Source organism: Rattus rattus, chromosome 1 (genome assembly GCF_011064425.1).
Source record: "Rattus rattus isolate New Zealand chromosome 1, Rrattus_CSIRO_v1, whole genome shotgun sequence".
NCBI lineage: Eukaryota > Metazoa > Chordata > Mammalia > Rodentia > Muridae > Rattus > Rattus rattus.
In genome coordinates, this window is record NC_046154.1 from 146,168,479 (window position 1) to 146,184,864 (window position 16,386).

Here is a 16,386-nt window from a genome sequence, read left to right on the forward strand (position 1 = left end):
ATGAATAGGTTATGTGGGGTTTTTTCCTTTGAGTTTGTTTACATAGTGTATTACATTGATGGATTTCCATATTTTGAACCATCCCTGCATCCCTGGGATGAGGCCTATTTGATCATGCTGGATGATCGTTTTGATATGTTCATGGATTCAGTTTGCCAGAATTTTATTGATTATTTTTGCATTGATATTCAAAGGGAAATTGGTCTGAAGTTCTCTTTCTTTGTTGGGTCTTTGTGTGGTTTAAGTATAAGCATAATTGTTGTGACATAGAAGGATCTGGGTAGTTCTCCTTCTGTTTCTATTTTGTGGAATAGTTAGGACAGTGTTTGTTGTAGGTCTTCTATTAAAGTGTGATAGAATTTTACACTAAACCAATCTGGTCCTGGGCTTTTTTTGGTTGGGAGGCTTTTAATAACTTCTTCCTTTTCTTTTGTAATTAAAGGCATAAAATATATCTAACACCCAGTCCAACACTTTAACAGTTAAACAGAATATTTAGTTATCCAGCTGAAGAAAGGCTTAAAATCTGTTATATCCTGGCTAGCTTGTATACTATCTGATAACTACCTAATAAAATATGTATTTTCAAAGTTTAACAGCCTGGTAGGCTATGAGACTATAATTAGGCTTCAACCTCATCAGAATCTAAGAATGACCAAATATCTATACACATAGGAAGCCTAACATGGCTGCTAGATCTGAGAGGTTGTAGAGACAAGTTTTCTCTAGCACAGTCCCCTGTTAGCAACATGTGAGTGTAAGTCCTCAGCCTTCTGGTCCAAAATCAACTGACAGACTCTTGAAATGCGGAAACCTCTAAGGGCTGACAATTCTGGCTCAGTAGAGATTATCAGTCAACAACTATTCTGCATAAGGTGAACCTTTGGACAGGGTGCTGTCTCCAGGTAAGCAGCTCCAAAGGCTGTCGGCAGCTCAGTTCTCTGAGAGGTGACTGATAAATAAATAAAGCTGAAAAGCTGTTCACTTACCTTGAGGAAAACATCTACAGAGATCAAACTGGTAAGCCCTTTGTATTATGTATCCTTTTCCTTGTTGTAAACTAAAGGGAGTGCCAAGTCCAGTTTTGCTATGGCAGAGATGGTATGACCTGGTTCCCATCCATGGAACACAGCCGGCAGGACATGGTCCTCCTTGAGTGTTGATAGTTGTTGTGGCATAAAACTTGTTGTGTATATGTTGTGTATGTGTGTGTATAATTTTTTTAAACTTCAAGTTGCAGGTCTATATCTCAGCAAAATTGTAAATGCTGAGACCTTTAAGAGAGTCCTTAAGGCTGTGGGAAAGGACTCTGAAAACATAGATTCAAAAACATATAATTTCTCAACTATACAAAATATAAGCATAAAATTTGCAATATGAGTTGTAGAAAGAGCTTCACAGATCTAAAGGAACAAAGGCAGTTGCACTCTGAACCAGCTTGTCAGAAAGATACTAAGGAAGGAGATAAAGAGATTTAGGGAGTAGTGATCACAGGGCAAAATACCACTCACCTATGGTTTTTGTTTGTGCTTACAAAGGCAGGCAGATTCCTGAGTTCAATATCATCCTAAGACAGAAGGCGTTTAGGTGTGATAAGAATGTAATTTCAGGGTAGGGTCCCACCCAATTAGCTTTTTATCTGTGCTTATCAAAGGCAGGCAGATCTCTGAATTCTTTTGAAATGTTAAAAAAATGCCTTATTGTCTCCTTTGAAGAATCAAGACCGTCTATGGATGCTGATTCATGGATAATCAAAAGGGAACCTGTGGTGATGACTAATTGATATATAAATAAAGTCAAATTTTTGATCTCTCTGCAATAGATGAGCTATCTAGAGAGAGATGTTTAGAATAGCAAAGAATGCTGTCTCAACGAGAAACATAGAGAGAGCTATCTGGAAAGCTGTTTTGAGCAGAACATAGACTGTCAGTTTGTAGCTCAAGATTTGAGGTCAGGTCATTTGTTCCACCATTCCCAGACACCCTTCTCTCTCAGAAACCCCCTCCAGGCTGAGACTGGTTCTTGGCACAGGAGAGACATTTATTCGTAATGGTGTTATAAATGTTTCTTCTGCTCTTGACAATCAATAGATGAAGTAGATAGCACTGTACCCATTTTAAGGATGAGAAAATTAAGACAAAGCAGACAACTTGGGATGTATGAGGGTAATAGTTTCATCATTGAAGACCCTCAGTGTTTGCCTAGATATCCAAGAAATGTACAGCAGGTAGGGAGCCAGGGTTGTGAGTCAGGTGAGATGGTACCCCAATGCCTTCTCAATCCACACTGTCTTTCCAGGTTCTCATGTAGAGTATATGGAGTGAGCCCCACAACAGAGTGTGTCTGTCCATATTGGTGCCTTGAAAACATCACATATTTGAAGCTGTACTTGCCATTGAAATAGAAACAGTTACATCCCTGTCTTAGATCATCCAGTCCCAGGAGGAGGTGCCAGGTGTACAGTAGGACATTTTGCCATTATTATGCTAGGAAGAGCACTCTGGTTTTGTTGTTTTCAGATAAATAATAAAAAGTCTAAAAATAATTTTTATTCAATGGAGAGATTGTCATTTTATGGGAACTTTACATAATCTGCTGTTTCCTCCATGGACCTGTGTAAGTGGTTTACCAGAGTTCTGAACCAACTCACTATTTGAGGAATCAATGTTTTATACTTGCACAGAGTTATTTTTAAGTGACACTGGAAAATCATGCCTTAAAACTAAATATGTTGCTTCCACAGAATGTTATACCAAATAACATAATTCACTAATAGAAATATTTGATGTGGAGATAATAGTTTCATCATTGAAGACCTCAGTATTTCTAGATATCCATTTGAAAGCTTCTGATTCTTATAGGGGGACAATCTCATAGTATATATTAAACCCTCAAAATGTACACTGAGAGAATGAACTGGATTTGTAATGCTTTTATAGTCTGGCCTGTGTGGGTCTGGGGCTGCCAGGTATATATGGTTGTTGATCTGAAAACAATAGTATGGAATTAACAAAACCACAGAAGTGTGTTCATCTCTTGGCTGATTCATGAAAAACTCTTTGTTCAGTTCTTTAATTCATAGTGAATAAATTAATCCATGTGAAACGCTTGCTACCTGTACTTCTCAGGCTTAATAAATGACTGGTAATTTATTAATTTTTTATAATTTTGTAATTATATTTAGGTACAGAAAAAACCAGCAGTGTGCATTTAACCCAGTTTAGTGGGGAGTTCTTTGACTTTGTCTTTCTACCTTGGCAATCTAAGCCACAACTTAGGACCCAGGATGATGCCCTCAGTGGCTGTGGATCTCCTGGTATCTGTCACTATAAAGGATGGCTCTTTGCTCTTCAGCCTGATGTAGAGGAGCCATTTGGTGAAACCATGAGGTCTGTTTTGGGCTGGATGCCCTGCCCAGTGCCTAAGTTCTAAGTCTTTTCTTAAACAAAGGATTCACTACATGTTTGCCCTTGTTTCTTCCTGATGAAGGGACAAGGCTACCTTCTTCCTTTTGAACATCTTACTCTACTGGAAGAGAGCTATTATTGTATTACTTTCATTACTATTGGTCATAGCATCCAATTCAATCTGAGTCTTTACTGGTATAAAAGAGTAGTAGGATAGTTCAGAAATAGAAAAAACAAAAAAGAAACTAACAAAATACCTGAGTTCTCCAGTGACATGGAAGGGTCTCTACATCAGGCTGAAGGAAAACATTTAAACTGGCTATTCTCCAGCATGCATGGAGATTTGTGTACTCCATTTTGAACCCCTTTCTGCCAAGTCCAAATCTTATAGATCTGCTCGGAGGTACAAGGAAACAAGAAAAAGGTTCTCCCCACTATGCATCATGTTTTCCAGTTTAAAAAAAGAAGCAAGAATGGGCTGTGGTACAGGTAGGGAAAAAACAAGCCTGCTTTATACGGCAAGTTAGTAGGCAAGCATTGTCTAAAGGGCAGGTGAGAAAGGTTCCCCTATTCTGTCTGTAACTAACAGCTGTCCAATTTACACCCAGTCCCATTTGCCGGGAGGAAAACGTGCCTAGTGCTGGACACTTAGCCAAGAATACTTAAATTAGTGCTCATGGATATTAGGAGGAGAACCTCCACCATCACCTAATTAAAACCAGTGTAATTTCTGGTTGTACTCTAAATACTTATCTTCTAAACCCACAGAGGGGAAAGTACTTTCATCCCACATCAAAGAAACTTTTCCCTTGTAACAGAGGAGAATTTTACAGAAAACAACAACTAATCAGAATGCAGAGAACAACTTGTCATGAGGCTCCTGGTCTCAATGAATCCATTTACACCACATTCTTCACCTAAGCTCAGGGGAATATGAAGGAGAGGTGAGTTAAGAGATTGGAAGTGCCAGAGGACTGAAGTAATCTACTGTGATACTCTGTATGCTTTAATGGACAAAGAAGCTTCACTCATGATACCTTAGCAATATGGCTGAGAGAAAAAAGACCTGAATAAGGACAACACCAATAGACCTGCCAACGTGGGAGAAGAAGAAGGAGACCTTTTGGGGAAGCAGCCCTAGGCAAAGAATCCCAGGTAGCAACTGCCTGTTAAGAGAGGGAGCAATAGTTCTCTCCAGGAAAACCCCTCCTGTTTTGTTATCCAATACCAGTCAGCCCTAAAATCATATACACGCATGTAACTCTAAGTAGATTTTAACTAATAACTATTAAGTAAAGAGAGGCAATGAATTATGAATTTGAGAGAGAGCCAGGGAGAGGAAGTAAAAAGCACTGGAGGGAGGAAAGGGAAGGAGCAAAATAATGTAATTGTATTTAAATTAAGAGGGAGCATTAGTATTAAAATAAAGTCAATGGAACTATTTCATACATTTATAATGTTGCAAATCTATGTTAATAAAAGGACAATGGTTATAATAATATAATAAGTAATAAATAAGTAATAAAATAGATATCGCAGTAAATATTAAAATGTATTCTTCTGAAGGGCATCACTAAACATTAAGTCAGGAAAACAAACTATTTACTGTGTCTTGGTAATAATAGAGCTAGTAATAATGAATTCACATGATAAGAGATAACACATTGAGCTCCAAGGCCAGAGAACTGCTGTTGCAGATCAAGAGCGGCTGCCATCAGTATCGGAGTTATTGACCCTGGATATAGCACAAGAAGCAGGTGACTATGAATTGTGTGCCAGGAGCTCATGCAGCCTTGCGTATCTCGCATTATTTATCCCAGCCTGCAGTGGGAGTTTTCCAGAGGCTCTGGGAGGCTGTTGTAAGTCTCGTTTGCCCTCATTTCTGTCCTCAATAGATTCTACAGAACAAGTTTCTTTTCTGTTTCTCCTCTGCTTTCCAAGGCCTCAGCTAAAATTTCTCATTAGGAAAACCCAGATCAAATAAAGGAGTGAGTTTGAGAAACAGTCCCCACTCCAGCAGTCTCTAGCATTGATTTAAGCACTTTGCAAATTATCATCATTCACATTAATGCTATCATTCACATTTAGTTGCAATGTTAAAGAAGTGATGTACCTGGACCCAAAACCTATAGGGCTAGCAGTAGAATCATTCAACAGCATGCCAAAGCCTGCGCTGAGTCATGACTGTGTCTTAACTCCCATTGCATGCTGCTTTTGAATCAGCAATGCTATACTATTAGTAATTATGGATTCAAATTATGGCAAGTTTGATAATATGTGTTCTAGACTGTGAGTGCAAACAAGGTCCCAAGTAAAGCAGTATTTGCACTTTATCAATCCCTTGTTCCTTAGTCTAAAATACTTGTATATTTGTGTGCAAGATGATATTATTAGTTCTATTTTGCTTTTTGTATTTTTTAACACACACACAACCAAATCCTCACCAGAAGTTTCATAATTAGGACCCTTACATTAGTGGTAATGACTGTAGATCATTTCCGAAGGTATTCAGCCTGATAGTTGAGACTGGCTCAATGTTTTCAAATTAATCCCCTGTGCTGAATGAACTTAGACTAAACATCAATCAATTCCCCACTTTGAACTTGACATTCTACCCACACAACTCTATTCCTCACTTCCCAAATCTATCTTTGGTTATATTGTTGTGTATCTACAACCTCTTTGGTTGAAAGAGACTGGCCATCTATAGCCAAGAGTCACTTGAAAAATGATTTAACTGTTCCTGTAGAGAAAAAAGGGATTTCTGCGAAAGTTCAAAAACTCTCACAGGATTATTTAAATGCAAATGTCTGGACATATACTGAGAAGCCAAATAATTTTTGTGTTTGGAACCACCTGAAAAAATAGACTATTGACCAAACAAACGTATTATACCAAATATTAAGTGTTTTAATTGTTTATGATTGAATTTTTTCTGTTCCTTTAACCTTACATGTTTATTAGTGGGTTAAAATGTGTCCCTGAAATTACTAGACTCTTATACTTTTTAAAATGAGACTACTTGACTGTCTTCTGTAGAGAATAAGGAAGGTTTCAGACTTTTTCTCAAAAATGAAAATATAGAAAATTTTCCCATATCTGACTTGAAAGATAGAATTTAGAAAACAAAATTATATGCAATCATTACAGGGTCAAACAGAAAATTACTGTGGACCTGGGTCATTTTGTCGACCTAATTTTGCTGTATTCTTTCCCAGGATTTTCGTGACAAGATAAACCTTGCTGGTCTTTTCATTCCCCTTCCATTGTCTAGTGTCTTTGTAATGAACAAGACCTTTCACAGAATATTATTGCACATCTTTCCCTATGCCAAATTTGAAATGGTTTGAGTTATGTTGTGTACATTGATGCAATTGAATTAAATTGAGTTACAGTACTGTGCTATGAATGCCAATAGAAGGATATCCTCTTGTTAGTTACGCCATGGTAATACTACTCTTTCAATGATGGTGTCTTAGTTTGGTTTTATTGAAGTGAACAGACACCATGACCACGGAACTTTATAAACACAATATTTGATTGGAGCTGGCTTTACAGGTTCAGAAGCTCAGCCCATTATTGTCAAGGGAGGATCATGTCAGTGTCCAGGCAAACATAAAGCAGGGAGGGGCTTAGGAGTTCTACATCTATCCAAAGGCTGCTAGAAGATTGGCTCCCACGTGATTAGGATTAGTCTCTCACCCCCCACAGTGCCATATTTCTTTTCAACAGGGCACGCCCTCCCAATAGTGCATTATGGGCCAAGCACATTCAAACTACCATCCACCACATTTCACCTCAGGCTTTTTCAAACACATGAGCTTTTACGAGGCAAATTCATAATAAAAAATACATTTAGCCCAACTTCCAAAAAGTCCTCATAGTTTATATATAGCAGTCTCAATAATGTTAAAAGACCAAAGTTCAAAAGTCTCCTCTGGGATTCATCAAACTTACCTGTAACCTCTAAAACAAGGCCAAAACCAGCTGGGCAACCCAAACTCTACATCTTCACGCCTTTTATGCGTCAGTACCCTTCAGCTTCCAACTCTTTCATTCTTGTTGACTGCAACAGATTTTCTCTTAGGCTGGTTCCATTCCCTGTTACCAGCTTCTCAGCAGGTATCCCACAGATCTGTCATCTTTAACATTTTGGAGTCTTCAAGGGAACTTCAACCTCACAGCTTTTTGTTCCAATTTGATGCACATGATCTTCTGGGTTGTTCCAAAGGGATTGAGGATTTCTCCAGCTCTCCCTCTGCAGCACTCCAGGTTGTGATTGACTCCTCTCATTGTGGCTGCTGTTCTTGGTTATCATGCCCAATTGGTATAGGATGCCCAATACACAGTGGTCTTGTTGCAACGAGGTTTCACCAATAGCCAAAATCCTCAATATCTTTTGCATGATGCCTACAGTCCTGGCCATCAACTGCCACTCGTTGCACTTTCACTAATGGCTCTATAAATACCACGCCTTAGCTGCTCTCCATGACCACTTCCATGTCTTCAAAACCAATTGTCATTTGTGATTTTATGCATTAACAGTTCAGCTACAGCAATAAGGTACAAACCTTGGCATATTCTGAACAAGGTTCTTTTGATCTCAGAAAACAATTTCTTTTCATAAAATTAAAACCTCAGTAATGCTGGTCTTTCTTAATCCCTGATAATGTTTTAACTCTTTTGCTAACCAGCATCAGTTGTTCCAGTAGTCCCTTCTATTCTTGACTCAGAAGCCAGATGCCACATTTCAAGCTGCTGTTCTGTTCTTGCTGAACTGACAATCTGTAGATTGTCTTTGAAATCAGACATCTTCATGTCCTCCTCCCCTCTTAGATCTCCTGTTACCATGCATGGATTAACCTTTTCAAGAATCCTGTATCCAGTCTTGAACATGCTTGGGTCTCCTGGATTAAACCATATACCACCATGCCTGGGCCTGAGCTGGTGGGTCATGATTCATCAATATCTGATCAAAAGCCTGTGTCTTCTGAAGCTAATATCTGATCACAAGTATGTTTCCATTTCTGTACTATAGTTCATTCAAAGTTAAAAGTCCAAACTAAAACGAATATCTTAGCTGGTGATCTTTGCTAGGAGATCACTACTCCCCTTAATCACTTTATCTTATTGAACAGCTGATTAAGCCCATTATACTTCCTGGTGCCTTATTACTTGAATAAGGTACTATGGTTTTTTTCTATGCTTAATCAGAATGTTCTTCATGAGACTAAAACTAGTGAACAAAGTCTCAAGGGCTTTTTGAGACTCTTTGTCAAAGTAATTAATATAAATCTCTGTAACTTAAGAAGCCTCAGGTAGATTCTTCAGACGAGGCAGCAACGTTTTTCACCAAAACACCACACAACAGTCTTAGGTCAAAAAGATTAAAAATTTTCCACTGAAACCGCTTGAGTAGTCTGCAAAAATCACCCTCGCAAACAAAGTCTTCCATATTCCTATTAGATGGCCTAGTAAGCCTCACTTAAAGCACTCCACTACTTCCAAATCCAAAATTCCCCACATCCATGATTCTTACAAAGAAAGCATGCTCATGCTCATTATAGGCCCACCCTACTCCTGGTGCAACTTGTCTTGGTTAGGGTTTTTTACTGCCATGAACAGACACCATGGCCAAATAATTATTATAAGGACAGCATTTTCACTGGGGCTGGCTTACACATTCAAAGGTTCAGTCCATTATTATCAGGTGGACTCCAGGAAGGTATGGTGTGGGAAGCGTTACATTTCATCTGAAGCCTGAAGGAAAAGATTGGCTTACATGGTTGGGAAGAAGGTCCATTGCCCATTACCACAGTGACACATTTCCTAATAGTCCTACTCCTTAAGCATAATCAAAGTGCCACAGATGGTAGTGTACGAATTTGTTTCCCAACTTTCTGCCTATAGAAAGTATTTTTTTGATAAATACTTTTGGATCAGAGTACACTCATGAAACAACCTGTCTTGATTTTTGGATTTCTATTATAGCCAGATGCTCTGAATTAGTCTAATTGTGCACCCTAGCAGCAACATAAGTTCATTTCATCTAAAAATCTGTGTTTGTCTCTATAGACATTACAGTCACCCCGCTTATCCCAATTCTTTCTTGATTTAACCTCAAAGTTTGTGCGTCAGTACCTTTAAAAAGGATACAATTTTTTAGTCTCTGTCTTCCAAAAAGTGACTAAGATTAAAATCTTTTCCTTCCCTTAACCATGAATCCTTTGTTTTGTTTTGGCTGGGGTTTCTGACAGGAATCTGGATACAAAATAATACAGACCTATAAAGATGATTTATGGTAGGTCTTTAGAACATATCACTGGAGACAGACTGATGACAGGCATGCTAAACACTGAGAAGAACAGTAACATAGAAGTGACATGCCAGCATTGTCCAACAACCAACAGGAAAACAAAGAAAAGAAAAACAAAACCAAAAATGGAATGGTAGTTTCTTGTATCCCTGTTTCCCACGCATCCTAATATCTAACATTTCTGACACTGAGCAGAACAATTTACTACTTACATAATAAATTTAACATGACAATCAACACATGATGACAATAAAATAGCCAAGATGAGACGTGATTGGTAGGAATGTTAAGAGGGACTGTCAGCTCAAGAACTGAAATTAGGGGGCTTTTAAGCATCCCCATTCTTGTAGTCAGGCGAAGTGTTCATGTCTGATATTTATAAATGACCACAAAATGGAGACTGTCCTTTGTTTTGTCTGAATAAAATTATTGGCATAAATTTAAGGTATCATTAGAGCAACTAAAAAAGTTAAAGAGTCTGAGCCCAGGTAGGACCCAGTCATTGGGTGAGGGACAGAGAGAAAGAGGGGAGACACAAAGGAGATAGAGGGGAGGGAAAGAGGAAAGGAAAAAGTGAGATTTTCGTAAAAATAAATCCTATAATTGTTCACAGACAGTGGAGACGTGATATGACCTTAGACTGCCAAATTGTTTAAATTCCAGCATATTCTTGGGAATCTAAGTGGAATTAAGTATATTAACATATTTATAAATGTATATTGTTTTTAATCTAAAGCTAGTTTCTAGTAGGATTCCTTGAAAGAGTAATCTAAGGTTTAAATTTTAGATCATATATTTTTAATGGATATTTTTATATTTGCATTTCAAATGTTATTTCCTTTACCGGTTTCCAGACCATAAGCCCCTTATCCTATCCCTCCTCCCCCTACTTCTATGGTGGTGTTCCCCCTCCCCAAACACCCACCATCCCATCTCCCCGACCTGACATTCCCCTACATTGGGGGGCGGGGGTCCAGTCTTGGCAGGACCAAGGCCTTCTCCCCCAATTTTTGCCCAACAAGGCCATTCTCTGCTACATATGCAGCTGGAGCCATGAGTTTGTCCATGTGTACTATTTAAGTAGTGGTTTAGTCCCTGAGAGCTCTGGCTGGTTGGTATTGTTGTTCTTATGGGAAGGCAAACCCCTTCAGCTCCTTCTAAACTTTTTCTAATTCCTCCAACAGGGACCCGATTCTCAGATCAATGGTTTCTTTCTAGCATATGCCTTTGTACCTGTCATGGTCTGGCTGAGCCTCACAGTAGACAGCTGTATCAGGCTCCTGTCAGCATGCAGCATCCTGTAATTCTTTAAGGGATTTTTGTGTTTCCTCTTTAGGGGCTTCTACTCTTTACCTATGTTGGCTGTATTTCTTTAAGGGAGTTATTTATGTCTTATTTAAAGTCCTCTATCATCATCATGAGATATGATTTCAAATCCAAATCTTGCTTTTCTGATGTGTTTGGATATCCAGGATTTGCTTTGGTAGGAAAACTGGGCTCTGATGTTGCCAAGTTGCCTTGCTTTCTGTTGTTTAGGTTCCTATGCTTGCCTCTTCCATCAGTTTGTTTCTGGTGTTAGCTTCCCTTGCTGTCTCTGACAATGGCTTGACCCTCCTGTAAGCCTGTGTGTCAGCACTCCTGTAGACCTGGTTTTTTTAGTTGTTGTTGTTTGTTTTGTTTTGTTTTTTGTTTTTGTTTTTGTTTTTGTTTTTGTTTTTGTTTTTATTTCAGCCAGATATGAGTATAAAGAGCTGGGGAACCAATTCATCTCTGGGTGCAGGCCCAAACCGGGAAGTTCCTTTCCCAGACTGTTCCTTTTGTTTGTGTGTCCTGAGGCCTCCAGGGGTGTCACTTGGAGTGCAAAAGTTGATCTTACCTCTGCTTTCAGGTGGGTCAGTGTTGCTGGCTCCTGGTTTTCAGCTTTTGGTTCAAACAGAAACCAGAAAGGTCTGCCCCTGACTGTTTCTAGCTTCCTGTTCTCAGAGGGCACTAGGCAAATTCCTCTTGGTCCAGGAATGTGAAGAGAAGTGGAGATCTCCCCTGAGCTCTCAGGAATGTCTGCACTTCTGAGAGTCCAGCTCTCTCCCCCATGGGATTTGGATTTAGAGAGCTGCAGGACTGGTTCATCTCCAGGTGCTGACAGAACCCTGAATGGTCCTTTCCCAGACTGCTCCTGGGTTTGTGTGACCCGAGGCCTGCAGGCAGGTCACTCAGAGCAGAAGAGTTTGTCTTTCTTCTGCTCTCAAGTGTGTCAGTGCTCCTTGGCCACTGGCTTTAGATCATAGTTTATGAAAAAGAATTTAGATAACATTTCTAGTATGATTTCGGCTAGTTTTTGCTGTGTTTTGCTTGTGGAACACAAATCGGATGTTTATCCTTTGTCCTCAGAGTCTTACTTTGTCCTTAGAGTGAGAACAGTTACTAACTTGAACCTGACTCGATGGATTCTGGAAGAGTTTTAATTAGTTGTACTGTGTGGACAGTTGCAGTGCCAAACAAAGATGAATGCTTAGCTACAGTTTCTTCTTATTAGATGTAAATGTGTGTCTTGTTCTGTCCTTAGGAATTAATGACCAAGTTAATAACTGAGACACCTGACCAGCCAATCCCATTTCTCATTGACCATCTTCAATCTAAACAAGGAAACCGAGGACAACTGCAAAGAACTTTGTCAGGGTCAGCGGCTCTCTGGGCAGAAAGCGAATCATCAGGTAATGGGGTGGGGGAGCGGGATCAAATCTTGGAATATACATGCTAATTTGGGATATATCTAATGCAGTGCTTTTCAACCTGTGGTTTGCTACCACTTAGGGGTCATTTAAGACTATTTGAAAACATACATATCTACATTAAAATTCATAATGGTAGTAAAAATATAATAATGAAGTAGCAACAAAAATAATTTTGTGGATGTTGGTTACCACAACATGAAGAACTGGACTAAAGGGTCTTAGCATTAGGAAGGTTGAGGACCACTGATCTAATAGAAATTTTTCACAAGTATTTTTAATTATAATATGATAAACCTAAAATTTTCAGATATTCTGTGATTATAGTCTCATGTCCAATTTTCATATAAAATAGTCTCGATTTGAGTACATTAAAATGTACTGTGCTTCTATGAATAAAAATTAGGGTATTTTGTCTAATAGAAATGATTCTGATTGGCAAGAAATTATTTTATTCTGTATGATTCAAAGTTGTCATTCCAAACATGTGTTTCATTTTATAAACAACTTGGTTTAAAAATCATACAGCTTATTGTCACAGAAAAGTAATGAGACAGTGTCTACAAAGTTAGTTTTGCTTTTCTCAGAACTATTCTGTATTTTTTTTAAACCCTAGTATTATCTATCCTATATAGAAAATGTAACCTTAGAAACAGTTGAGCACTTGGGAGGTTGGGGCATCCTTCCAAATCTACATAGACTGCATTCCACATTAAATGAGGAAAACAATAGAGTAGATGTGGTTTCAATCTTTCTATACATTGTTCTTCGGATATGAGGTTTGTGTGGAAATCCCATTCTCTCCATGGCATGGGCTGGTCTATTTATGCCGACTTGGCACAACATAAAGGCATTTTAGAAGAGGGAATCTCAATTGAGAAAATGCCTCCCCCAAATTGACTTGTGGGCAAGACTGTGGTACATTTTCTTGATTGATGATTGATGGGGAATGGTCCAGCTCATTGTGGGCAGTGTTAATCCGGAGTTGATAGCTCTGGGTTTTATAAGAAAAGAGACTGGGCAACCTGAGTAGCAAGCCATTAAACAGGATTTCATCATAGTTTCTGTTATAATTCCTATTTCTGGGTTCTTATTTTTTTTTAAAGATTTTTTTTAATTTACTTCATACACTGTTGCTGTCCTCAGACACACCAAAAGAGGGCATCAGATCCCTATTACACATGGTTGTGAGTCACCATGTAGTTGCTGGGAAGTGAATTCAGAACCTCTGGAAGAGCAGTTAGTGCTCTTAACCGCTAAGCCATCTCTCCAGCCCCTATTTCTGGATTCTTGATCTCAACTTCTGCCCTCAGTGATTCAGTACTACTGGAAGATAATGATGAAATGGAGTTTATCCATTGGAATTTCTTGTTGGTCCTTCTATATTAGCATTGCAATAGATACACTAAATAAGACATGGCTGTCACATGGTGCCTTAATTAGGATTTCTGTTGCTGTAAAGAGACAACATGACCAAGGCAGCTCATATAAAGGACATTTAGTTGAGGTTCAGTCCATTATCATCACAACAGGAAGCATGGTAGTGTCCAAGCAGGCATAGTGCTGGAGGAGCTGAGAGTTTGACATGTTGTTCCAAAGGCAAACAAGAGAAAATTGTCTTCCAGGAAGCTAGGAGGAGGCTCTTAAATCCCATGTCCACAGTGACACACTTCTTCCAATAAGAACACATTTACTACAACAAGTCCATACCTCCTAATTGTGCCATGACCTGGGCCAAGCATATTGAAGCCACCGCCAACTCTTTGCTTAATTCCCATGGAATTGGACTGACTAGTCTCTAAATGATTTCCTAGGATGCTACAATGTTACCTTCTACTCTCATATTCAGGAATTTCAGGAAAGTAATTTTCATATTATCATAGTAATTATTTCTTGATAATATTAGAAGTCTATGCTAAGAAGGGCAGAAAGTGAATATCTTCTAAAGAAGGTAGACATTGCTGGTAATGATTTCGACATAAGTTATCCTCAGTAAACAAGAAACTAGAACATGAGTTTTATCATATGAAGCAGAGAACTCTTGTGTTGGCTTTTTCCTTTTTTGGCATCATTTTGGTGGGTTTGTAAGTCCACTGACCATGGTTTATTGTCAAATGCTTTGGTTTCTAGATGCTGAGATGGTACCCACCATGTGACAAAAGATAAAATGGGCATCTGTCAAGTTCTAGAAGCTCATAAGGATATATCTTATAAATAATTTCATTTATGGGAGCAGTAGTATATTAAACTATGAATTATTTATCAATGCACAATTAGCATTCAATGTCTATGTGTCAGAAATTTATGTTGGCTTAGTCAACTTTATTCAGCTTCATAAGACAAATCAAACTGTAGGCTACTTTACATTTTCATCTGGATACTGAGCTAGAGAAAAACATATTCCTATTTGTCTTGTTGCCAAACAAACTCTCACAGGATATGACTGAGTGCCTTATTTCCTTTCTGGCTTTTAGCCTGTATTTTTCTTAGCTGCTAGCTACAAGTAGAGTTCACTTCTACATGATTCTTACAGGTTGGCAGATCATTTTCTCCAAGTCAAGAAATACACTCAAATGGGGTTTCTGACACCATTACTGAAGCTATAGCACATTCACCAAAAGGGACCTACCATGACTGTTCTCCAAAAGGAAATAAGGTGACCTTGGGAGGAAGGTTGGGAAGACCCTCTAAAATGTACCAGAGACCTGGAGAATGAGAGACTCTCAGGACTCAAAGAAGGGGGACCCTAGCTGAAAGGCCCTACAATGGGGAGAGGGAAGTTATTGAATCTACTTCCAGCTGAAAGACAAGGCATCGAGTGAGGGATGGGGTTGCTTTCCCACAGCCAAAGCTCTGACCCCTAATTCTTCCTGTCCGAAAGAAATAATGCGGGAATGGAAATGGAAAAAAGCCTGAGGAAAAGAAGGTCCAGCAACAGGCCCAATGTTGGTTCCAGCTCAAGGAAAGGGACCAAGACCTGACACAATTACTGAAGTTATGGGGTATTCACAAAAAAAGGGACCTACCATGACTGCTCTCCAAAAGACCCAACAAGTAGCCAAAAGAGTCAAATGCAAATATATGCACCCAACCAACAAACAGAAGCTGTGACCCCTCTGGTTGAATTAGGGAAAACCTGGAGGAAGCTAAGGAGAAGGGCAACCCTGTAGGAGGACCAGCAGTATCAATTAACCTGGGTCCCTGAGATCTCTCAGACACTGGATCACCAACTAGGCAGCAAACACCTGCTGAGAGGAGGCCTCCAACATATATACAGCAGAGGATTCCCAGGTTTGGGGTCAGTCAGAGAAGACGCATCTAACCCTCAAAAGACTGGAGGCCCCAGGAGGTTTAGAGGTCTGGTGGGGAGGAGATATGGGATGTGGAACCCTCAGGGGGTGGACCAGGAGGGAAATAAAATCTGGAGTGTAAAAATAATAAAGCGAGAGAGAGAAAGAGAGAGAGAGAAAAAAACTTGGAGAAACCACTAGAGAGGTGTTCTCCAACAGAGCACAAAAATGGAAGGATTCACTGAGACAGGTGATGTACCAGGGTAGAAGGTGGAACACAAATTCTTTGGAAGAGTTGGGAATATTGATGAACAAAATGTACACGTAAATAAGTGTAAAGCCTGGCATGGAATATAGCAACTGTGTGTGGGAAAAGACTTCTCCATAGTACCCCAGTTCAATATTTAAAAAGCTATGAGAGACTTATATGGTTAAAAACAAGAGAAACAGGATTCTAGCTGTGCTGAAAGGTAGTATGTAACTAATCTTTTTTCTGTTGAATGTTGCTTTTGCTACTCTGCCTTGTATTCCTGATGGATCACACTCTTGCACCTGCCCAGGAATTATCTCAGATCCTCAGATTGAGAAAACACACACACACACACACACAGACACACACACACACACACACACACACACACACA

The 16,386-nt window shown here is 39.2% G+C and overlaps 1 protein-coding gene across 1 annotated transcript in view; it reads left to right on the plus strand.

Moving 5' to 3' along the window:
• The window catches only part of LOC116903930 (uncharacterized protein C8orf34 homolog), a 110,348-nt gene that overhangs the window by 89,775 nt on the left and 4,187 nt on the right, over positions 1–16,386 (plus strand). The window contains exon 2 of the mRNA XM_032906705.1: positions 12,287–12,434. Within this exon, the coding sequence (XP_032762596.1) occupies positions 12,287–12,434 (148 nt within the window). The remainder of the gene's footprint in view (positions 1–12,286; positions 12,435–16,386) is intronic.